General features: G+C 39.9%; 1 protein-coding gene across 1 annotated transcript in view; it reads right to left on the bottom strand.

Moving 5' to 3' along the window:
- Window positions 1-5,081: 5,081 nt before the first annotated feature.
- The window catches only part of ATG3 (autophagy related 3), a 124,903-nt gene continuing 105,485 nt past the window's right edge, over window positions 5,082-24,499 (bottom strand). The window contains 3 exon segments of the mRNA XM_077480936.1: window positions 5,082-5,310; window positions 9,443-9,511; window positions 11,583-11,710. Coding sequence (XP_077337062.1) covers window positions 5,229-5,310; window positions 9,443-9,511; window positions 11,583-11,710 — 279 coding nt within the window. The 3' untranslated portion in view covers window positions 5,082-5,228.

Raw genomic sequence — 24,499 nt, 5'->3', positions numbered from 1 at the left:
TATTAAAACTCCACATTATGAAATAGGGCTATTGTCTTGTGTGTAAAATATTTCTTTCTTGGAGTACATTATGGGAGACAGGATAGTATTCTGAAACTCTTCACCTTCAAGAGCCTTTAGACACTGCCAAAAAATCAAACAAAAAAAAACTGTAAGGACAGTGTAAGCCCTTGTACACACAGTCGGAAATTCCGACCACAAAATCCGTCGAATTAGGATTTTGTCCTCAACTGGCGTTGCATACACACGGTCGGACAAAATTGTCGGAAAATATGATCGTTCGGAATGTGATGACATTCGTTCGTTATGACAGGACTACGTTACTGCTAGTAGCCAATAGCTTTGGTCTCGTAATTTGATCTGAGCATGCGTGGCACTTTGTCCAATCAGAATTCTCTACAAACGATCGGACAAAGTCTGATCGGATCATGCTGTCGGGAAATTTTATATCCAGCTCTCAAACTTTGTTGGTCAGACATTCCGACAGAAAAAGTCCAATGGAGCCCACACACGGTCAGATTATCTGACAACGCGGTCCGATCGGACATTTTCCGTCGGAATGTACGACCGTGTGTACAGGGGCTAACGCCTCGCTCCCCCACATGCTTCATTTAGTCAGCAATGATAGGAGTGGATTAGGCCCCATGCACACCTGACATTTAGCCCCAGTGCATGGGGTTCTAGAGTTTAACTGCAGATGGAGGACACAGGTGTACAAACTCAGCTTCACTTACACAAGCTGACAGCTTCTGTGGCTGATTGGTGTACCTTGCGGTACTTTAATTTAGGGCAGTATGTGCCCACTTGCCCAGGGATGAATGTCCAGAATGCAAACTGCTTGGGTACTGGGCATTTGTCCTGGGTGCATATTGCAAAGTACGACTAGGTGCACTGTCCAGCCCCATTTTGCAGCAGCGGCTGTCAGCCTATTATAAAGTTCGAGGGTCTGCAAAGCTGGTGGGGAAGGAGTTTTAGAGTAGAAAAGGCATAAATCAGAATTAACTGACTAGAAGGAGTCACCAGGGCATTCACCACAAATGGCAGAGGTTCCCTGGACCTGGAGACAAACCTGTCCAGGTTGTTGAACCTGGAAGCCAGAAGACCCACCCTGGGTTCCCCTACCTTTTGACAAAGGTCAAGAAACACCTCAGAGACCACTTTCCAGAGTCCATAGGTTGATGATGGAGAATATCTGCCTGACCATTTTCCATGCCCAGGTTGTGCATGACAGAGCTGGAACATGATTTTCTGCTCAAACGAGTATCAGATCCGCTTTTGTTTGACCCATGAGACATTTGGTTTCTCCCTGATGGTTAATGTAAGCCATGGCAAAGACATTGTCTACCTGAATCTTGGTCAGATGAAGTGGGAGTTGAGAGATTCAGCGTTCAAGGAACAACCAAATCACCCTGTGCTCCAGAACATTGATCCTAAGATGAACTTTTTCTGATGACCAAGTCCCTGGTCAAGGACTGGTAATCATTGTGAGAACCATCCAGACCATATGAAGGAAAACTTCTCTGGTTTCCAGAACCAGACTTGTGATCCACCACCCCAAGCTAAGTCTGGTTGCAGGGGTCATGTAGATGCGAAGATCTAGAGAATGATCCTGCCTGTCTTACACTGTCAGTATATTAAACCCTCTTTTATACCCAGTGAAGCGAATAGCCGCAGATGATAAACAGATGAAACAAATCTCCCTACAGAAGTTTTACATGCATATCTGCTTTATATATACTTTACAAAAGTGTACATTGTGTTAGAGATTTTCTCATTCTGTTTAGCACTGGGAGTGGATTCTTCCCATACAGCCATGACAGCTGATTGGCCAGAATTAGCGGACCTCCAGCTATTGCAGAACTACAAGTTCTATGAGACATAGCAAGACTCTGACATCCACAAGCATGACACCCAAATGCACAGGCATGATGGGATTGTCTGAAAAAAATATATATAATGTTTGAGGGTTAGAAGTAATTTTCTAGCAAAAAACAAAAACAAAAAAACAAACAGATTTGAACTTGTAAACACCAACTGTAAAAAATAGGCCTGGTCCTTAAGTGGTTAATGCCCCCAGTGGCAAGAAAATCTCTTGTGTGGAGAGAAGCATTGATAGACCAGGTAGAATCAATACAAGAAATATATTGACAATCTTTCCATCTCGCGTGCCCCCTACCAGGAAGTGCTGGATCATGTATCAGATACGTGATCCAGCACAGAGAGGCCATTTACTGCTATACTTCTAAGTGAGGTGGTTGCCGAATAGTTAAGAAATCTATACAGTGAGAAATGATGCCAAACATACTGACAATATGAAGTTTACAGGCATGTCAAAATCCCTATCTTAGAGTGCAGTACAGGACGCAGCAGTTGATTTGGACCACGTTATATGCCATTTCTTTTGGGTGACTAAACAATGCAAAAGTTTTGCTGGGGGCTACCCCCAGTGTACCCATGTAACCCACTCCCCACAAGGCCCCATTTTTGGTTCTGTTTAGCAAGCAGTAAAAAGATCACAGAGAAAAAGAGGAGAAACACACAGGCACGGTTTACTGTCTTTTTTCAGGGCAAAAAAGTGTGTGTTATACGCCTATAAATACGTTACATCAAACTTCCTATCATCTTAAAACACACAGTACACACAGAAGCTAATTCTTCAGGTCAGGAAAAAGTCCCCCAACAAACAATAAAATCGAGACAACAAAACAGCCAAAATTGCAGCAACAGGAGCACCGGAAGAAGAAGGGCCAATGGACCCAAATACACAGATGACAGTAGGAGCTGTAGCTGAAGTGGGGATCAGCAAAGGCCCAAATAACCAACTGTAGCCAATGAGAGGAACTAGATGCTCTACAGAACCCTTGAAACCAAACCTGGGTGGAAGAGAAGGGAGGAATCCCATAGAGGGACTGTTCTATGAGAAATGGAAGACCCGTCAATTGGCTAGGGAATGCATGGCACGTAGTCAGGATGAGGATTCTGACCCATTCATAAGACATGGTAAGTGTTTGACATGTCCTCAAAAGGAGATAGAAATAGCCCCAGGAAAGCAGTAAGGATTCAATTCCAGTATACTTTGTTCCTATGTAGTGTAAGGAAAGGAGAGGGACACAGGTAGAATATAGAGGAAGGCAAAGAAAAACTACTGCTGTTAGGGGTAACAGATGAGAAACTATAACATTAAAAAGGAGACACTGAGGCAATGCAATCTTTTTCAGTGTTAGGTCGGCATAGAAGTTGACCAGTGTAGGCTACATAACCCATGGTCTAAGAATCAATGCTTTTGTTGGGTTAATTTACAATGCCTTGAAAAAGTATTTACACCCCTTGAAATTTTCCATATTTTGTCATGTTACAACCAAAAAACTTAAATTTGGTTTATTGGGATTTTTTGAGACTAACAAAAGAATTGTGAAGTGGAAGGAAAATGATCAATGGTTTTTCAATTTTTTGCCAAATAAAATATATGAAAAGCGTGGTGTGCAATTGTATTAAGCCCCCCTGAGTCAATACTTTGTACAACCACCTTTCGATGCAATTACAGCTTGGAGTCTTTTTGGGTATATCTCTACCAGCTTTGCACATTTAGGAGAGTACAATTTTTGTCCGTTCTTTGCAAAAAAGTTCAAATCTGTCAGATTGATGGAGAGCATCTATGAACAGCAATTTTCAATTCTTGCCACAGATTGCCAATTGGATTTTATACCCAATTGGATTTAGGTCTGGATTTTGACTGGGCCATTCAAACACATAAATATGCTTTGATCTAAACCATTTCATTGTAGCTCTGGCTGTATTTTTGAAGTAGTTGTCCTGCTGGAAGGCGAACCTCTGCCCCAGTCTCAAGTCTTTTGCAGATTAACAGATTTTCTTCTATAAATTTCCCTGTATATAGCTCCATCCATCCTCCCATCAACTCTGACCAGCTTCTCTGTTCCTGCTGAAAAAAAAGCATCCTCACAACATGATGCTGCCACCACATTTCACGGTGGGGATGGTGTGTTCAGGATGATGTGCACTGTTGGTTTTCTGCCACACATTGCATTTTGCTTTTAGGCTAAAAAAAAAATTCAAATTTGGTCTCATCTGACCAGAGCACCCTTTTCCACGTTTGCCGTGTCCCCCACATGGCTTCTCGCAAACTGCAAACGAGACTTCTTATGGCTTTTTACCCCAATAATGGCTTTCTTCTTGCCACTCTTCTATAAAAGGCCAGATTTGTGAAGTGCACGACTAATAGTGGTCATCTGTACAAATTCTCACACCTGAGCTGTGGTTCTCTGCAGAGTTACCATGGGCCTCTTGGCTTCTTCTCTGGTTAATGCTCTCCTTGCCCGGCATATCAGTTTAGGTGGACGGCCATGTCTTGCTAGGTTTGCAGATGTGCAATACTCTTTCCATTTTGAATGCTGGACTAAACAGTGCTCTGTGGGATGTTCAAAGCTTGGGATATTTTTTTACAACCTAACCCCGCTTTAAAAATTCTCCACAACTTTATCCCCGACCTGTCTGGTGTTTCATTGGCCTTCATGATGCGGGTTGATCACTAAGGCTCTTAACAAACCTCTGAGGGCTTCACCGAACAGCCGTATTTATACCGAGATTTACTAATTAGGTGACGTCTGAAGACAATTGGTTCCACTCCAATTTAGTTTATTGATATCAGAGTAAAGGGGGCTGGATACAAATGCACACCACACTTTTCAGATATTTATTTGTAAAAAATGTATGTGCCACTTTGTCTATCACATAAAATCCCAATAAAATACATTTGCATTTTTGGTTGTAACACAACAAAATGTGGAAAATTTCAAGAGACTGTACGCTTTAATGGAACGGGCTGTTTACTTATTTCACTCAAAGTTTGTCCATTAACTTCTGAGAAACCCACACTAAATCAACAAGTTGGCACTGCTGCAGGTCACAGTCAGAGAAATGTGAATGCACATAACATGACATTAAGGTTATAAAATAAAAAATTGGATGTCTGCTAATTTCTGTATTCACCTTCAGCTATTTTCTAGCCAATTCCATTATAAATGAGTATTAAATAAGGAGAAAAACAAAATCATACCACAGACTTGTTTAAATGCAGAAATTTAATCAAATAAGCATATTATACATTACAGAAATGTTGCATATTTGTATGTTTGGAAAAAAAAAAGAAGTTTGTTTAAACGGTCATTAAAAATTGAGCTTTCACAGGATCTGGATATGGATGGTTAAAGTTACATTGTAAAATGCCGCGTGTAATCATATTCTATTGTAGGAATGACAGCCTGTACAAATTTTAGAAAAATAAGCAGGTACCTGAGAATAGATGGTTAAGGAAATAGTAAGTAAAAACTCTATGCACAGTCATTGGTAGCTTCTAGTCAATCCCTTTTTTCCAGATTCTCTATTTAGTATTTAATACAAAACAATAAAATCATAAAAGGGTCCTTTCACAACACACTGCACATAAAAACGCACTGCAACACATCAAAAATGCATGTGTGCTCATATGCATTTAACATGCATTTTTACATGCGTTGTGTAATGTTTTTATGCATGTTGGCATCCGGATTCATGGCATTTGTAAGGGGACAAAATACTAACAATTTATTTTTTATCTTTACTTTAAGCTGTGTTGTATTTATATGCATTCATGTGCACTGCGTGAAAATGCAAACAGATTGTATTTTATAGCATTGCACAAGCACACAACAATGTGGTGTGAATGAGGCACAGAAAAACACAGGTCACTGTACATGATGTGAACAAATCCCATGAGAGAGCCCTAAAAGCCGAACTCCAGGCAAATGACCAACATTACACATGAAATGCATATGAAGGGTGCCATTTTACCTGTCAAAGTATTTGTATTTCTGTCCATACAGTGGTGTATGCAAGGGTATGGCACATATGACAAGTGCCATGGGCCACATATGAAGGGGGCGCTCATGAGCAGGGTCGCCAGCATTACAGTTCGTTACTGAATTTAAAAAGTAGAGCTTTCCTCCCCTTTCCTACTTGCTTATGGGGGGATACAATTACATTTTCCTGGGCCCCATCAGGTCAACATAGGGCCGGTGACAGGGGGGGGGGGGGGTAGGACGGCGATGGGGAGCTCCGGTGAGGGGCCATGGTCACGGGACAGAAATTGTTAGGCGAGCTGAGACAGGAGCATGTCCTAGGCCTGAGCCGGGTCACAGAGAGTGAGTTACTGCCAGGAGACCTGTCACTGGCCTGTGCTAGGCATTGTGTGTCATGAACATCACTTGTCTTCTGTCATCAGATTATCTGTGCAGATCTGAGGAGAATGTGTTCAGGATTGACTTCACTAGCTTCAAGATTTGGGACCTGGAGACTGGCACTTTGCTCTTTGAGATCTCCAAACCCTGCTCAGGTACCTGTCAGAGGGCACCTTTCCTGGGGCAGGGGCAGGTCTCCTTTATACTTCAAGTAGAACTAGAGTTGTTGGATGGAGTAAGGAAGGCTTATTGTTCCCAATTTGACATCCATTTGGCATTTGATATCCATTTGGGTGCAGGTGCATGTCCTTAAATGCACGTGGACTGTGATCGGGGGCATGTTCCTGCACCCAAACGGATATCAAGGTGAGAGCAGGGGCTGTGTTCATGCAGCTGCTGCATCCCAATTGATTTGAATTGGCCTGCCTGCCCGTGGATCTGTGTGCATCTCATGCAGTGAAAACACGCCCCTGTACACTTAAAATGTTTCGACAGGGGCGCAGTTTCAGTGCTTGCCATAGGCGCCATTTTCACTAGATACACCTCTGAGTGTGTACATAGCACTGCCACAAAGCCCTGCCAGCCTGGTGACTTTACTTCTCTGTTGCTGTTAAACAACAAAGTGAGTCCTATCCATGCTCTCACAGAAATATGGTATACATTATGTTTATGTGCACTCTTGCCAGCTCAAATAGAAAGACAAGGGCGATTTATCTACTCTCTATAGTGGGGAGTCCATGCATGAGAGTTCAAATGCAGCAAGAGGTGTGTAGATGGTCACAGACGGGCTGACACTGGATGGCTGCCGACTCATAACAAGCTAGAAGGGGTTCTGTAGACAGTAGAAACAAAGAAGAGAGCAGTGCCAACTAAGTGCAGCCTGATAAAAACATTTTAATATAGAACAGATGATTTTAAACTCACAAGATTATAAAGATTACAGAGCATGTGAAATGGTATAGGAAGTTCATCCACTCCTGGGGGAAGGCGGTTGGCTCAAAGGTGGAGAGGCAGCTGATGTTCCCGGCTGCCCTGGTGGCTCCCAACGCTTCCTGTTTCTCAGATTCGGCTCAGGGATGGCTGGACACATCACTTCCAGATGGTGAGAATGTGGGGAGGAGCCCGTTTCACATGCGCTGTAATCTCTACAATCTTGTGGTTTAAAATCTGTCCTATATTAAAATGTTTTTATCACGCTGCACTTAAAATGGTGCTGCTCTCTTTGTTTCTACTCTCCATGCTCTCAGCCTGTGATTAGACAGTGAAGGAGCATGAACGAGGTCATCTCTTTGCTCTATCCCTTTGTCCTTATGTTCCATGTCAGCACTTGTGAACTGGTAGAATTCAAGCCTATTAACCACTTAAGCCTCGGACCAATTTGCAGCCAAAGGACCAAGCCCCTTTTTTGCGATTCCACACTGCGTCGCTTTAACGGACAATTGCGTGGCCGTGGCTCCCAAACAAAATCGGAGTCCTTTTCCCCACAAATAGAGCTTTCTTTTGGTGGTATTTGATCACCTCTGTGGTTTTTATTTTTTGCGCTATAAACAAAAATAGAGCGATAATTTTGAAAAAAAATTCAATATTTTTTACTTTTTGCTATAATAAATATCCCCAAAAAATATATAAAAAAACATTTTTTTTCCCTCAGTTTAGGCTGATACGTATTCTTCTACATATTTTTGGTAAAAAAAAAAAACGCATCGATGACAGCCACACTAGGAAGCACGGGGAGAGGCTTGTTTACACAGACCTCTCCTTGTTCTTCAGCTCTGTGACCCGATCGCGGGACATCAGCGGTGATTAGGTCCGCTGGTCCCGCGGCCACGGAGCTCAGGACCGCTGGGCACTTAAAGAGCCACATACAGGTACGCGATTCTGCCCAGCTGTGCCATTCTGCTGACGTATATCGGCGCAAGGCGGTCCATAAGTGGTTAAGGAACTCTTCAACAACCGCACTCAGTCAGATAGTGCTGGAAGGAGATGGTATCAATAATGCAACTTTCTGTGGCTAACCTTAGTCTTGTATATTTGTTACATTTATAAAAAAAAATTGAGGACATTCCATGTATTTTAAATGGTAATTTGGCAGAAGACACTTTTAATTTAACTACCTCCCATCTGCCATGTAGTAAAATGACAGAAAAAGCGTGATCTCTTCTTGATCTAGGGCGACGTCACATGATGTCACCGCTATCGCATGCCCAATGACTCAGCTCCTTGACCATGTGCTCGGCTGTATCCAATCACAGTCGATCACATGTTAACACGGAAGTGCCACTTTCCGGCTTTCTTCGCATCACACTCTGTCAGTGTGAGAGCCAATCAGTGACATCTCCTTGCAGCAGAGTGTGCAGAGGTAATCAGGGCACTGATTATCAATGTAGCCCCAGCAGTGCCACCTAATCAGTGCCCTTCAGTGCCACCTAATCAGTGTCCATTAGCGCAGCCCCATCAGCACACATCAGTGAAGGAGAAAATTACTTATTTACAAAATGTGACAAACTTTTTTTTAATTTTTTTTCAAAATTTTCAGTCTTGTTTTTAGCAAAAAATAAAAAACCCAGCGGTGATTAAATACCAACGAAAAGAAAGCTCTATTTGTGGGAACAAAATGATAAAAATGTAATTTGGGTAGAGTGTTGCATGACCGTGCAATTGCCAATCAAAGTGTGACAGCGCTGAAAGCGGAAAATTGGCCTGGGCAGGAAGGGGGTGAAAGTGCCCGGTATTGAAGGGGTTAAAGAGTAACTCCACTTTTGTTGAAAAAATAAATAAAAACAAACAAACAAAAAAAAACCTTTTGGATAATTAATGTACACTTCAGGAATTTTTACCAACTTTGTAGCAGATTTCAACATTTTTGTGTGAACAAATGGTTCTCTTTTTTGGACCAGGATGATTGCAGTCCAATTTTAAATATGAGTAATTGATCTGTTATAAACAGCTGGTGCATTTGTATGTTCTAATGAGGAAAGCTGCAGTGTTTGTATCCCTTTAGAAGTAATAAACCCTTGGGAGGTATCTTACCAAAACTTAAAGTGAAACTGAAGTTCTGCTGTAAGAAACAGCAAGCAGGCAGGCTTTTTATTGCAGAAGACAGATGCACTGTCTCTTCTGCAATATAGTGCCCCTACCTGCCCACTTACTCTCTTCCCTGGCGCTGTAAAGTGAGATGCACATATAGAAACATGAACATCAAAGGATACATATGAACTCCCAGCTCTCCTCCGCCTTCTGCGACTGTCTCAATTATCTTCTTCATTACCTCCGCATGCCTAAATGTAAAAAGGAAACAGCAGAGTATTTATGGAGATGGCATTAAAATTAGGAATATACTGTATGTGCGTGTATAGACACATGTAATATACTATAAACATTTTTGAATAGGTAACATTTAATTTGATCTGTGGCATACAACCAAGGTTATTAGGCCATTCAAAAACGGCCCAGCATTGAAGTAAAGCATACATTTACGAAGATAAACAATATTAAACCAACCTTATCTTCTGATGGTATGCACCACCCAGTGCATGCAGACTCCACCAAAAACATCACATTAGCCTTTTCTGTGCACTAAAATGCCTAAGTAGTGCTACATGAAATTCACCTTTCAAGTATGATCATATTCAACAGTGTAACAAGGGCAACTCCCCATTCGCTGCATTGTGGGTTGTGGTGTCTTCTGAAAACCCAAGATCTGCTTGTAAAGATTTGAGTCTCCGATGGCACAGCAAGGACATTCTGAAGTTAACAGCTACAGTCTGCTAGTACCTTTAAGGCGACTGTAAAGACGTGTTTTTTATTTAAAAAATTTGAGGAAAAAAAAAAGGGGAGGGGGGGTTACACTTACCCACTCTGCAATGTTATTGCACACAGCGGCCCCTTAGTACTGTCTGGAGACTCCAGAAGAGGAGTTGTCTGCTCCTTCTCTCCTGCATGGGGCCCCCCTAGCAAACTGCTTGCTATGGTAGAAAACATGCGGGCGAACTCCCGAGCCATGCTCAGACACATACAGCACAGCTTGGCATCCCCCAGTGCTAACAGGATTTTACTGGCAGTAGCAAGAGCCTATGGCTCACACTGCTCTCAATCTGTCTTGTAAGACCAGCGCTGTTGCAGATGGGCACAGCGCTGGATCAAGAGAGGGCTCAGATAAATGTTGTGGGGGAAGCGGGAGAAAGCGCAACAGGTAGTGGGGCCTTTTTTAGGGCTCTTTCACACTACCGCTCCATTCAGGTCCGCCTGTCAGTTTTTCAGGTGGACCTGAACACATGCTCCATAGAGGTCTATGGAGCGTCGGATGTCAGCGGTGACATGTCCGCTGACATCCGGCCCGCTCTGATCCAAAAAAGTGTGACGGAGGAAAAACCTACTTTTTCATCTGTCATCGGATCGGATTGGGAGATGACGGACTGTGTGGTCCGTCTTTATCCGATCTCCCATAGGGGAGAGCGGCGCTCTGACAGGTCCATCCCTGCACAGAGTGCAGAGACGGACCTGTCATCTTCCTGCTCAGAGGGGATCAACGGAGCAATCCCCCGCTGAGCAAGCGGATATCCTCACTGATCCGCCCCATGTGAAAGAGCCCTTACTTTGATGCAGGGAAAGCATCCAGGTAAAAAAAATGATTTGACTTTAGAACCACTTTAAAACTGAAGGCTGAGGCAATTAGTAAAATTCTAATCACATTAGGTTACTACATAAGCTACAATATGCTGGGTTAAAATTATGTATAAAGCCATATTTTAGTTTTGGCTTTAAGGATAAGGAATGGCTAAGTATCCAGTTAAGTATTCATTTTTTTCTGTTGTCTGTATCTGATTTAGGAGATTTTCCCTCACTCCAATTAGAGGTTAAAAAAAAAAAAAAAAAAAACACAGGAAGAGAGAGAGAAGTTCTCTCCTAAGTAAGGGAAATCTTCTTTTAGACAGTTGCGAACAGAATAAGATTTGGTCTTTATTCCTGTTTCAGTTGCAACCCAAAACTTTAGATTTTCCCTAAATTTCAACCATAGCGACAATGGTTTCCAGGACAAATAGAGGTGCTAAATCTCCCCAGTGTGGACCCAGGCCGCAATATAAAACCTGCCAGTGATTCTAGCCCCTTGCCAGTCTAGAGAGGGTTTTGATGAACTAAGGGGATTAAAAAGACCACTAAAGGCATATTTATAAAGCAGTGAATGTGACTCTGCAAACATTTACTGCAGGCGATTCAATCACTAATGGATAACAAATGCACCAGGAACACACACCTGCAGTGAATGTCACATTCACTGCATTATAAATATACTTTGTTCACCTACAACCAATATCCACTAGAGGCTGATATACAACAAGAAATAAATACCTGCATGGGTGTACAGAACACATTGCTGGGGGTGGGAGGTTAGGGTGGTTCTCGATGGTCACAGTTTTCTTCACATGGTCTTGGCTAATATCTTCATACATGTGTTCTACAGTCAATGGTTTACGTTGCTTAAAGGAAAATGCAACAAAATTTGGTTAGTAAATTGCAGATATTTAAAGAAAGGGGTATTTAAAGAGGTGTATTTAAAGGGGTATTTAAAGAAAGATGCTATATTCAGAAATCTAACCTCAACATGAAAAAGCTTTTGCATATCAAAAAAAAAAAAAAAAAAAAAAACAGAATTAAAAATGAATAAGACAATGAGACAATTATGTAAGAACCAAGAGTTGAAATTGGAGCATTAGTTATAAGCTAAGCCTAAGATAGCAAAGCCTGACAACAACTAAGCCTTATACTTGAAGTCCAAACATGAAGTCCATATGGCTACTTATAAAGAACATAGTACTCAGATGTGCACTATACCCCTCATACAAACTGTAAACAAAATCCCTCTAAAGCTTCCAGAGACTGAAGGATTAAACAGAATACAATGTTGTCGTCATCTAGGATCCTACCATTTTCAGACTGCACCCTTTGATCATTCAGTGGTTGAGAGTACTTGAAATTGCTCCATTTATCCAAATGCTAGTAAAGCTACTATCTTCTAGTGATGTTCAGCTGCAGTCACGTCCACTTCATGAAACTATTCCACTGAACTGAGGACTAAGGTTGATGGTCAGGCATGTTCGCATGGTCCATGTGCAGTGCCCGCCAGGAAGTCGGCGCAGTGCTGCGCTAATCACAGGCAGTGAGACATTGCCCATATGTGCGGCTGCAGAGATGGGGCAATGTCTCAGTGCCTGTGATTAGCGCAGCACTGCGCCGACTCCCTGGCAGGCTCAGCACGTGGACCATGCAAACACGCCTGAGCTCATCCCTACGGAGGACCTTGCTTAAACCAAGATCGAATCAGTAAAATACTTTTAAACAGAGGGATAGGGTGCGCTATGGAATCTGTTATACAGAGAGTCTGTAGTGTAATGTAAGGTAAGAGCAGCCTCTATTATGTTTCCATCCAGATGGATGGAACAGTAAAATAGGGGAAAGAAGAAAAATAGATGTGGCGCTATACCTTATAAAACTCCCTAGAAAATATAATATAAATAAAATTGTACAAATTTTCCAGCTTGCTGGCTAATATTTTAAAAAACAGCGAGAAACCTTAATGGACTATATAGTAAAATCAATAGTAAAATCAATAGATAATAATAAAGTGCTAGGGGTTAGTCCTTATTAATTAGTGAATGCAAAGTGAATATAAATTTTCCAGCCTACTGGTTAGTAAATGCAATAAAACTGTACGGTCCACTCAAATTAGGTAAAGGTGAATAAATAAATATTTAGATAAATAAAACTATCATGAATCAATACTTAATAGTGAAAGCTACTAGAGTTGCTTGTGACTGTGATTGTAGCACAACCAAATGAATGGACACAAGGGGAACAATCAAACCTATATAAACGTGAATACTGGTGGGGTGGTGGGTGTAAACACACTGTGTCAAATATCAAAACATGCCAAAAAATACCACAATAAAAAATTGAAAAATAGAAAATTAAAACTAGTGAGGAAATGAAAAATGATAAAAAATTAAAAATATTTTAGTCCAGAAAGTGAAAAGTAAAAAGTAAAAAATCTAAAAAGTCTTGCGGTGATAAGTCTAATATGAAAGTCCAATTGAATAAAGTTTAAAATTGATATTTAAACATGAAATGAATATTTGGTGGTGAAAAAAGTAAGTGAAGAAAGTGACATCGATATTCGTTCGCAGTGAACGTTTGCAGTGAACGTTTATGGATTTTACTCTCACCAGAGATATGACCCCGTCCGGGGTGGATCAGCCTCCACAGTATAAGCCACTGTGTCGCTTCTTGGGCTGTCTCTGCTATGCTGCTGGGGAGATCCTTCGTTCTTCCATGGGGATGTTGTACCTCGTTTACATATGATAGAAAAGAGGACTGCCCATGGTGTAGTATGTTTGAAACTCAGTTTATTTGAAACAACCTTAAAAATACTCACATTTAGTACGAAAAAAACGTGTATTGTATTAAAAGCGTTCGGAACATCCACTCGGCTGACACGCCGTTTGTGCTGAAGGTGTACGTATCTGGCCACGACCTACGCGTTTCGTCATTCAGACGTCATCTGGAGCGGCCATCTTCATACACCTTTCCACTTTTATAGGGTATAGTAACCAATCGCGCATGTGCGGGGTCACAGCCGCCATGTTTGTTAAGGTAATTTTCAATGTTAAGCCTATTATTATGCCGGCCCGGCCGCCATGTTGGTTGGGGGAATTGTCAATACTAAGCCTGTTGTTATGCCGACCCAGCAGGCAGTATATCATTGCGTCTGCTGTTGTTTGTTAAACGCAGATTGGACACTATTCCTACTTAAGTGGAATATATGCTATTAAGACACCTTTATGCACACACATAAATTGATGTAACCATAGAACAAAGATAAAGGATAAAAATAACCATTACAATAATTTGACAATATTTATGGAATTACAATAGTTAAGCAATATTTAAAATAAAAATAAAAATAAAAATTGAATTAAAAAATTACCATAAAAATCTGTAAAAGGGAGACTGAAAATCAGAGGAGAGATTTGAAGGAAGGACTAGAAGGGGGGACTAGTCTATGTGTATATATCTTATTATAGAATCTGAAGGTAAATTAAATCGGTACTGCCTAAATTAAAATTAAAATTAAAATTCATCTCAGATATGAAGGAGGCTAGTTGGGTACCAAGGAAAATTTATATTTGACATGCTTGGATGTATTACTTTTGAAATATTGGACTTTATGCTATGTTGCCCAAGGACTAGAATGCTTGATATATTTAAAGGAAGGGAAAAAGAACTCTTTCGTCCAAAGCTATCAATATATGAAACATGTTAAAAAGTATATATTAAAACCATGTATATTAAAAACTTTTTTGTTAAAAAAACTTTTTTGTTAAAAAACTTTTTGTTAAAAAGGTAGAATAGAATATGGTTAACAATAGAATAGGATAGGAATGTTGCTACTTTTGCATTGGGTAGGAGAGTTAAAGTGTTTGGGACATTAGGGTAATAGAACATAGAACATAAGTTTTTCATTAAAGACCTCGTTGATTGTGTGGCATTCGATCTCCACACGATGTGTTAGGACAGGAGTCGGTTAAAAATTGGTTAAAAATTGGTTAGAAAGCAATTGAGGTCCAAGTCTATGTTCATTCCATCTGGTTGCATTGTTTCCATATTAAAAATCCATCTGGTTTCGTTTTGGGAAATTTTCTTGGTCATATCTTCTCCCCTCCAATGTCCCTTGATTTTATCGATTGCATAAAAAATCATCTGTTTCGGATCTTGATTGTGAAAGTCTCTAAAGTGACGTGAGACACTGTGTTTGTCATATCCTTTCCTAATATTCTTGATATGTTCTTTGATTCTCACATGCAATTCTCTTGTGGTTCTACCCACGTATTGTTTATGGCAAGGACATTCTATAATGTACGTAACGTGCGTACTTTTGCATGAAATGAGTTCCTTAATGTTGAATTCTCTCCCGTTGGTAGTTGAAGTAAATTTTGTAATTTTTCTACTGGTTTTCTTACTTGTACGGCAGGGGAGACATTGGCCACATTTAAAAAAGCCTTTAAGATGTTCGGCAATTTTGATTTGTCGTGGGGGGTCTATCGTGTTTTTCACTAAATTATTTCTTAAGTTGGGAGCTTTTTTGTATATGAAAGAGGGATTATTGGGCAAGATTTGTTTTAGTACGTCATCTGTTTTTAAAATAGGCCACCGTTTTTTGATAATCTTTTCTATCTCTCTGTGTTGTCTATTGAAACCTGTCAGGAAGGCGGTTTCCATATTCCTGGTCTTCTTGGTATTTGTTTTGCTCTCTAGCAATTGATTCCTGTCCATTTTTAATACACTATCTTTGAGAGCCCTTAGTTGGGTTTCTTTGTATCCTTTACTGATGAACCTATTAATGATGACCTCGGCCTGTTTGTTAAAATCTTCTTTTTTTGTGCAATTCCTGTATAATCTTACAAGTTGTCCTCTAGGAATGTTACTAATCCATCTTGGGTGATGGCAGCTTGAGGTAGGAATGTAGCCATTTCTATCCGTGGCCTTGAAAAAGGTTCTAGTGCCCAAGGATCCATCCATTTTAAAAATCTGTAAGTCCAGATAGTCTACGCTCTGGTTGTCCCAACTTCCTGTGAACGTAATATCATAAATGTTTTGATTTATCTCCTCTAAAAATTGCTGTAGTTCCAAGTTGGTGCCTCCCCAGATGATTAAAATATCATCTATGTACCTTTTGTACATCTTGATATTTTTTCTAGTGACTCCATAAATTTGTTCTTCCTCCCAATGGTCCAGGAAGAGGTTTGCCACGCTGGGTGCGTATTTAGCCCCCATTGCTACTCCTTTAGTTTGGACATAGTGTTTGCCTTTATACCAAAAATGGTTGTGGGACATAGCCAGCTCTAGTCCTTCAAGTATATAATCAATCTGTTCTTGTTTTAGTTTGGATCTATTGTGGAGGGCCCACTTTACTCCATTTAGTCCATCTTTCTGTTTAATGTTTGTGTAAAGAGAATTTACGTCTATTGTTACTAATATGTCCTTTTCTTCTATGTTGATGTCCTGGAGTTCCTTTAGGAGTTGTCTGCTGTCCTTCAGATATGACTTGCCTTCCACTACCAGTGGTTGTAGGAATCCATCTACATAGGCCCCCAGTCTTGAAAATAAGGAATCTATCCCACTCACTGTGGGTCTTCCTGGGGGCTGTGTTTGATTTTTATGTATCTTCGGTACATAATATATCACTGGAATTTTCGGTGCCTTGGGTATGAGATACCTCGATTCCTTCTTATTGAGTATCCCTTTGTTTAGACCCTTGTTAACGTAATCTGTTAGTTTTTTGTTGTGCTCTTCTTTTGGGTTTTTCTTCAATTGTTTGTAGGTGTTTGGAATGCTAAGGAGCTTAGTCATTTCTTCCTCATAGGCGATTTTGTCCAATATCACCAATCCTCCTCCCTTGTCTGCTGGTCTGATCACCACGTCTTTTTTCTTTTCTAATTGTTTGATGGTCTTCCATATGCCCTTTCTTTTTGAGGGTTTAATTGTTAACTCTCTGATATCCTTTTCTACCATTTTTTTAAAAACTTTAATACCTTCATTCTGTTGTTGGTTAGGGTTGAAAACAGAATTGTTTCTTAGTTGGGAATGTTTGTATTGTGTCTCTTCCCTATCCATATTTGTAAAATTCTTATTAGCATAAAACTTCTTTATATTTAATTTCCTTATGAACTTTTGTAAGTCTATGAAGGTCTCGAACTTGTCCAGGTTCTTGTCTGGTGCAAATTTTAGGCCTAGGTCTAGTATTTTGAGTTCCTCCTCATTAAAAGTGACCCGGCTAAGATTATAGATGCCTTTCCCTAGTGTTCTCTCCTTCTTTTTCTTGTTGCCTCCTCTCTTTCCCCTCTTTCGTTTTCTTCTACCCATCTTGGTGGTCTGTATTCTCTCCTCTGGTTTTCTGGGAATTCCGTGTATTCTCTTCTTGTCTGCCCTGGGCCATTCCATCTGGGATTCCAACCTCCATTTCTTCTGGGTGGACCCTGGTATTGATTTCTTGGTGGGTACCGAAATGGTCTCCATCCCCCTTTCTGTCCATATGGGGGATTGCCCGGTGGTCTGTGGCCTTGGTCCCTGTGAAAATCCCTTTGGTATCTGTTATGAAAAGATGTTGCTCGAGGATAATCCCTAAGGGGAGAGTATCTATTTTGATGTGTCGGAATGTTATAAGTCCCTGGGTCTTGATATTGGTTACCTCTAGGGGTATCCCATTCCCTTCTATTGGTGTTGTTATAATTACTTGTTTCAGTCCTCCGGTAATTCGGTGTGCGAGGTGCTGTGGTTCTTCCCATCCTATTTGGGGTCGGTGTAGGTTGTTGCCATGTTTGCCATGCCATGTTGTTGCCATGTTTCCGCAGAGACGTGTTAGACTACAAAAACCAACAAGTATACAAGTGGCAGACAGACATTACCTATACAGAAGAAGAAAATGACATATCCATGGGAGAAGACTCAGTAGAAGAACAAGACAATAGGATAGTTGAAACATGGCAACAACCTACACCGACCCCAAATAGGATGGGAAGAACCACAGCACCTCGCACACCGAATTACCGGAGGACTGAAACAAGTAATTATAACAACACCAATAGAAGGGAATGGGATACCCCTAGAGGTAACCAATATCAAGACCCAGGGACTTATAACATTCCGACACATCAAAATAGATACTCTCCCCTTAGGGATTATCCTCGAGCAACATCTTTTCATAACAGATACCAAAAGGATTTTCACAGGGACCAAGGCCACAGACCACCGGGCAATCCCCCATATGGACAGAAAGGGGGATGGAGACCATTTCGGTACCCACCAAGAAATCAATACCAGGGTCCACCCAGAAGAAATGGAGGTTGGAATCCCAGATGGAATGGCCCAGGGCAGACAAGAAGAGAATACACGGAATTCCCAGAAAACCAGAGGAGAGAATACAGACCACCAAGATGGGTAGAAGAAAACGAAAGAGGGGAAAGAGAGGAGGCAACAAGAAAAAGAAGGAGAGAACACTAGGGAAATTCATCTATAATCTTAGCCGGGTCACTTTTAATGAGGAGGAACTCAAAATACTAGACCTAGGCCTAAAATTTGCACCAGACAAGAACCTGGACAAGTTCGAGACCTTCATAGACTTACAAAAGTTCATAAGGAAATTAAATATAAAGAAGTTTTATGCTAATAAGAATTTTACAAATATGGATAGGGAAGAGACACAATACAAACATTCCCAACTAAGAAACAATTCTGTTTTCAACCCTAACCAACAACAGAATGAAGGTATTAAGGTTTTAAAAAAATGGTAGAAAAGGATATCAGAGAGTTAACAATTAAACCCTCAAAAAGAAAGGGCATATGGAAGACCATCAAACAATTAGAAAAGAAAAAAGACGTGGTGATCAGACCAGCAGACAAGGGAGGAGGATTGGTGATATTGGACAAAATCGCCTATGAGGAAGAAATGACTAAGCTCCTTAGCATTCCAAACACCTACAAACAATTGAAGAAAAACCCAAAAGAAGAGCACAACAAAAAACTAACAGATTACGTTAACAAGGGTCTAAACAAAGGGATACTCAATAAGAAGGAATCGAGGTATCTCATACCCAAGGCACCGAAAATTCCAGTGATATATTATGTACCGAAGATACATAAAAATCAAACACAGCCCCCAGGAAGACCCATAGTGAGTGGGATAGATTCCTTATTTTCAAGACTGGGGGCCTATGTAGATGGATTCCTACAACCACTGGTAGTGGAAGGCAAGTCATATCTGAAGGACAGCAGACAACTCCTAAAGGAACTCCAGGACATCAACATAGAAGAAAAGGACATATTAGTAACAATAGACGTAAATTCTCTTTACACAAACATTAAACAGAAAGATGGACTAAATGGAGTAAAGTGGGCCCTCCACAATAGATCCAAACTAAAACAAGAACAGATTGATTATATACTTGAAGGACTAGAGCTGGCTATGTCCCACAACCATTTTTGGTATAAAGGCAAACACTATGTCCAAACTAAAGGAGTAGCAATGGGGGCTAAATACGCACCCAGCGTGGCAAACCTCTTCCTGGACCATTGGGAGGAAGAACAAATTTATGGAGTCACTAGAAAAAATATCAAGATGTACAAAAGGTACATAGATGATATTTTAATCATCTGGGGAGGCACCAACTTGGAACTACAGCAATTTTTAGAGGAGATAAATCAAAACATTTATGATATTACGTTCACAGGAAGTTGGGACAACCAGAGCGTAGACTATCTGGACTTACAGATTTTTAAAATGGATGGATCCTTGGGCACTAGAACCTTTTTCAAGGCCACGGATAGAAATGGCTACATTCCTACCTCAAGCTGCCATCACCCAAGATGGATTAGTAACATTCCTAGAGGACAACTTGTAAGATTATACAGGAATTGCACAAAAAAAGAAGATTTTAACAAACAGGCCGAGGTCATCATTAATAGGTTCATCAGTAAAGGATACAAAGAAACCCAACTAAGGGCTCTCAAAGATAGTGTATTAAAAATGGACAGGAATCAATTGCTAGAGAGCAAAACAAATACCAAGAAGACCAGGAATATGGAAACCGCCTTCCTGACAGGTTTCAATAGACAACACAGAGAGATAGAAAAGATTATCAAAAAACGGTGGCCTATTTTAAAAACAGATGACGTACTAAAACAAATCTTGCCCAATAATCCCTCTTTCATATACAAAAAAGCTCCCAACTTAAGAAATAATTTAGTGAAAAACACGATAGACCCCCCACGACAAATCAAAATTGCCGAACATCTTAAAGGCTTTTTTAAATGTGGCCAATGTCTCCCCTGCCGTACAAGTAAGAAAACCAGTAGAAAAATTACAAAATTTACTTCAACTACCAACGGGAGAGAATTCAACATTAAGGAACTCATTTCATGCAAAAGTACGCACGTTACGTACATTATAGAATGTCCTTGCCATAAACAATACGTGGGTAGAACCACAAGAGAATTGCATGTGAGAATCAAAGAACATATCAAGAATATTAGGAAAGGATATGACAAACACAGTGTCTCACGTCACTTTAGAGACTTTCACAATCAAGATCCGAAACAGATGATTTTTTATGCAATCGATAAAATCAAGGGACATTGGAGGGGAGAAGATATGACCAAGAAAATTTCCCAAAACGAAACCAGATGGATTTTTAATATGGAAACAATGCAACCAGATGGAATGAACATAGACTTGGACCTCAATTGCTTTCTAACCAATTTTAACCAATTTTTAACCAATTTTTAACCGACTCCTGTCCTAACACATCGTGTGGAGATCGAATGCCACACAATCAACGAGGTCTTTAATGAAAAACTTATGTTCTATGTTCTATTACCCTAATGTCCCAAACACTTTAACTCTCCTACCCAATGCAAAAGTAGCAACATTCCTATCCTATTCTATTGTTAACCATATTCTATTCTACCTTTTTAACAAAAAGTTTTTGAACAAAAAAGTTTTTTTAACAAAAAAGTTTTTAATATACATGGTTTTAATATATACTTTTTAACATGTTTCATATATTGATAGCTTTGGACGAAAGAGTTCTTTTTCCCTTCCTTTAAATGTATCAAGCATTCTAGTCCTTGGGCAACATAGCATAAAGTCCAATATTTCAAAAGTAATACATCCAAGCATGTCAAATATAAATTTTCCTTGGTACCCAACTAGCCTCCTTCATATCTGAGATGAATTTTAATTTTAATTTTAATTTAGGCAGTACCGATTTAATTTACCTTCAGATTCTATAATAAGATATATACACATAGACTAGTCCCCCCTTCTAGTCCTTCCTTCAAATCTCTCCTCTGATTTTCAGTCTCCCTTTTACAGATTTTTATGGTAATTTTTTAATTCAATTTTTATTTTTATTTTTATTTTAAATATTGCTTAACTATTGTAATTCCATAAATATTGTCAAATTATTGTAATGGTTATTTTTATCCTTTATCTTTGTTCTATGGTTACATCAATTTATGTGTGTGCATAAAGGTGTCTTAATAGCATATATTCCACTTAAGTAGGAATAGTGTCCAATCTGCGTTTAACAAACAACAGCAGACGCAATGATATACTGCCTGCTGGGTCGGCATAACAACAGGCTTAGTATTGACAATTCCCCCAACCAACATGGCGGCCGGGCCGGCATAATAATAGGCTTAACATTGAAAATTACCTTAACAAACATGGCGGCTGTGACCCCGCACATGCGCGATTGGTTACTATACCCTATAAAAGTGGAAAGGTGTATGAAGATGGCCGCTCCAGATGACGTCTGAATGACGAAACGCGTAGGGCGTGGCCAGATACGTACACCTTCAGCACAAACGGCGTGTCAGCCGAGTGGATGTTCCGAACGCTTTTAATACAATACACGTTTTTTTCGTACTAAATGTGAGTATTTTTAAGGTTGTTTCAAATAAACTGAGTTTCAAACATACTACACCATGGGCAGTCCTCTTTTCTATCATATGTAAACGAGGTACAACATCCCCACGGAAGAACGAAGGATCTCCCCAGCAGCATAGCAGAGACAGCCCAAGAAGCGACACAGTGGCTTATACTGTGGAGGCTGATCCACCCCGGACGGGGTCATATCTCTGGTGAGAGTAAAATCCATAAACGTTCACTGCAAACGTTCACTGCGAACGAATATCGATGTCACTTTCTTCACTTACTTTTTTCACCACCAAATATTCATTTCATGTTTAAATATCAATTTTAAACTTTATTCAATTGGACTTTCATATTAGACTTATCACCGCAAGACTTTTTAGATTTTTTACTTTTTACTTTCTGGACTAAAATATTTTTAATTTTTTATCATTTTTCATTTCCTCACTAGTTTTAATTTTCTATTTTTCAATTTTTTATTGTGGTATTTTTTGGCATGTTTTGATATTTGACACAGTGTGTTTACACCCACCACCCCACCAGTATTCACGTTTATATAGGTTTGATTGTTCCCCTTGTGTCCATTCATTTGGTTGTGCTACAATCACAGTCACAAGCAACTCTAGTAGCTTTCACTATTAAGTATTGATTCATGATAGTTTTATTTATCTAAATATTTATTTATTCACCTTTACCTAATTTGAGTGGACCGTACAGTTTTATTGCATTTACTAACCAGTAGGCTGGAAAATTTATATTCACTTTGCATTCACTAATTAATAAGGACTAACCCCTAGCACTTTATTATTATCTATTGATTTTACTATTGATTTTACTATATAGTCCATTAAGGTTTCTCGCTGTTTTTTAAAATATTAGCCAGCAAGCTGGAAAATTTGTACAATTTTATTTATATTATATTTTCTAGGGAGTTTTATAAGGTATAGCGCCACATCTATTTTTCTTCTTTCCCCTAGTAAAATACTTTTACCCACTGAAAGATCCAAGGATTTTATACTAAAAAGCAACAGAACCCCGAATTACTACAATGTGTACTCGGTTAACCCATTCTTGACGAGCACACACACGATAGCAGCCTCACGGAAGTGGGTCTTTATCTGCGGGGCCGCATATATGCACTGCTGTGTTTGTGCATGGCCCAGCGCACTCCCAACACAGAGTTCAAGGTCTCACCAAGAGCTCTGGGTCTCCTATTAACGTTTGGAAACTTGGAGGCCTGGTTTCCAATCACCTGATCACCTAGTCCCCGATTGGCTATCACAATGATGAGTCACTGTACAGCTCATCCACAAGTTTTTTTTCCCCTCCTCTTAAATGGAGAAAAAGAAATATTGTAAAACAAATTATGAAAAAATAAAAGATAATAGATACAACAGGGCTTTATCCAGGTCAGTGTCAGGGTTAGATTTAGATTCAATGTAATGGCTCAAAAGGTTGTGGTCAGCGTTACAGGTCAGGGAAACTGTATTTTAGGTGGGACTAAAAATAAATAAATACATTCAATATCAATGTGTTTTAGGTAGGATAAAAAAACAAAAAAACAAAAGCAAAAAAAATAAAAAAAAAACACAACACGCTATTGTATCTGGGCCCTACTACGGGTACAAACAATAACACACATACACTGGAGATCAAAATTAGAGAACAACCTACAATTAAAAAAAAAAAAAAAAAAAAATAATTCAAGCTCCCTGTCTGTCATATTTGAAATGATCTAAACAGGAGTAAAAGAGCAGTTTTGTTAAGCATATTTCAAGAGTTACATTTATTTTGAAGCACAGAATAAAAAACATCAATGAGATTTGAAAAAGAACATTGATCAAAAATTAGAGAACACTTTAAGTTACCTCCCAGTTATTGGTGTTAAATCTGGCACCTTGTGTTAAATTTCTTTAATTATCTGACAAACCTTTTTTAACTGGCAGCCTAACTTTCTAGCTTTCATTGACTTTCCAAGATGGCGAAGCCTTTCTAACGTGCCTGGAACCCTCCAGCAGTGGGTTGTCCAGATGAAGTCCAAAGGGATGACCCTTTCAGCCATAGCAAGAGAAGTTTGTCGTTCCAAGTCTGTGATTTCTAGAATATTGCATCTTTACAACATCAAAAACTCATTCAAGACCCCCCCCAAGAAGACTGGATAAGCAAAAAAATATTGGATGGCTGCACTCCCACAAACTATGCAATTATAAGTAGGAAGATCAATAAAAGCATTAAAAGCATAGCACAATGGCATAAAGGCAGGGGAGGAAAAGGTGTAAGTGTTTAACATGACAAACTTAGTTTTGACAACACACATTTGTTTGCCATTGTTACGCTATGCATTGTGCTATGCTTTTATGATCTTCCTAATAAAATTCAATTTCAGCGTTTGTGGGAGTGCAGCTATCCGATTTTTTTGCTTATCCTGATTTCTGCAGCAGTGACAGGGTGTGCACCCTACTCTACGGATTTGCTTACTAGGACTGCAGCCTTGCCAGCTCACCTGCAGCAGCGGGACTAGTCCCCCCCCCCCCCCCCAATAACGCTGGTCGTCCACAAAAGACAAATTCAAGAGAGCACAGGATAATGCAGAGAATCTCAATGGGCTTTTGGGTCTACACCGCAGCTGGGATTGCTCGGCATTTCAGAGCTGAACAGAGTAAGGATCTGCCTTGTCATAAAGCATCTCACGGTTTAAGAGGATTTGGACTGAAAGCCCACTCTGCAGTGACCAAACTGGTCATTAGCAGAAAGATTTAAAAGGCTAGACTAATCTTTGCTG

Source organism: Lithobates pipiens, unplaced genomic scaffold (assembly GCF_037356315.1).
Source record: "Lithobates pipiens isolate NorthernLeopardFrog02 unplaced genomic scaffold, aLitPip1_a1.2 Scaffold_16, whole genome shotgun sequence".
NCBI lineage: Eukaryota > Metazoa > Chordata > Amphibia > Anura > Ranidae > Lithobates > Lithobates pipiens.
The sequence above is the reverse complement of the archived record's forward strand: the minus strand, read 5'-3'. Positions and strand labels throughout refer to the sequence as shown.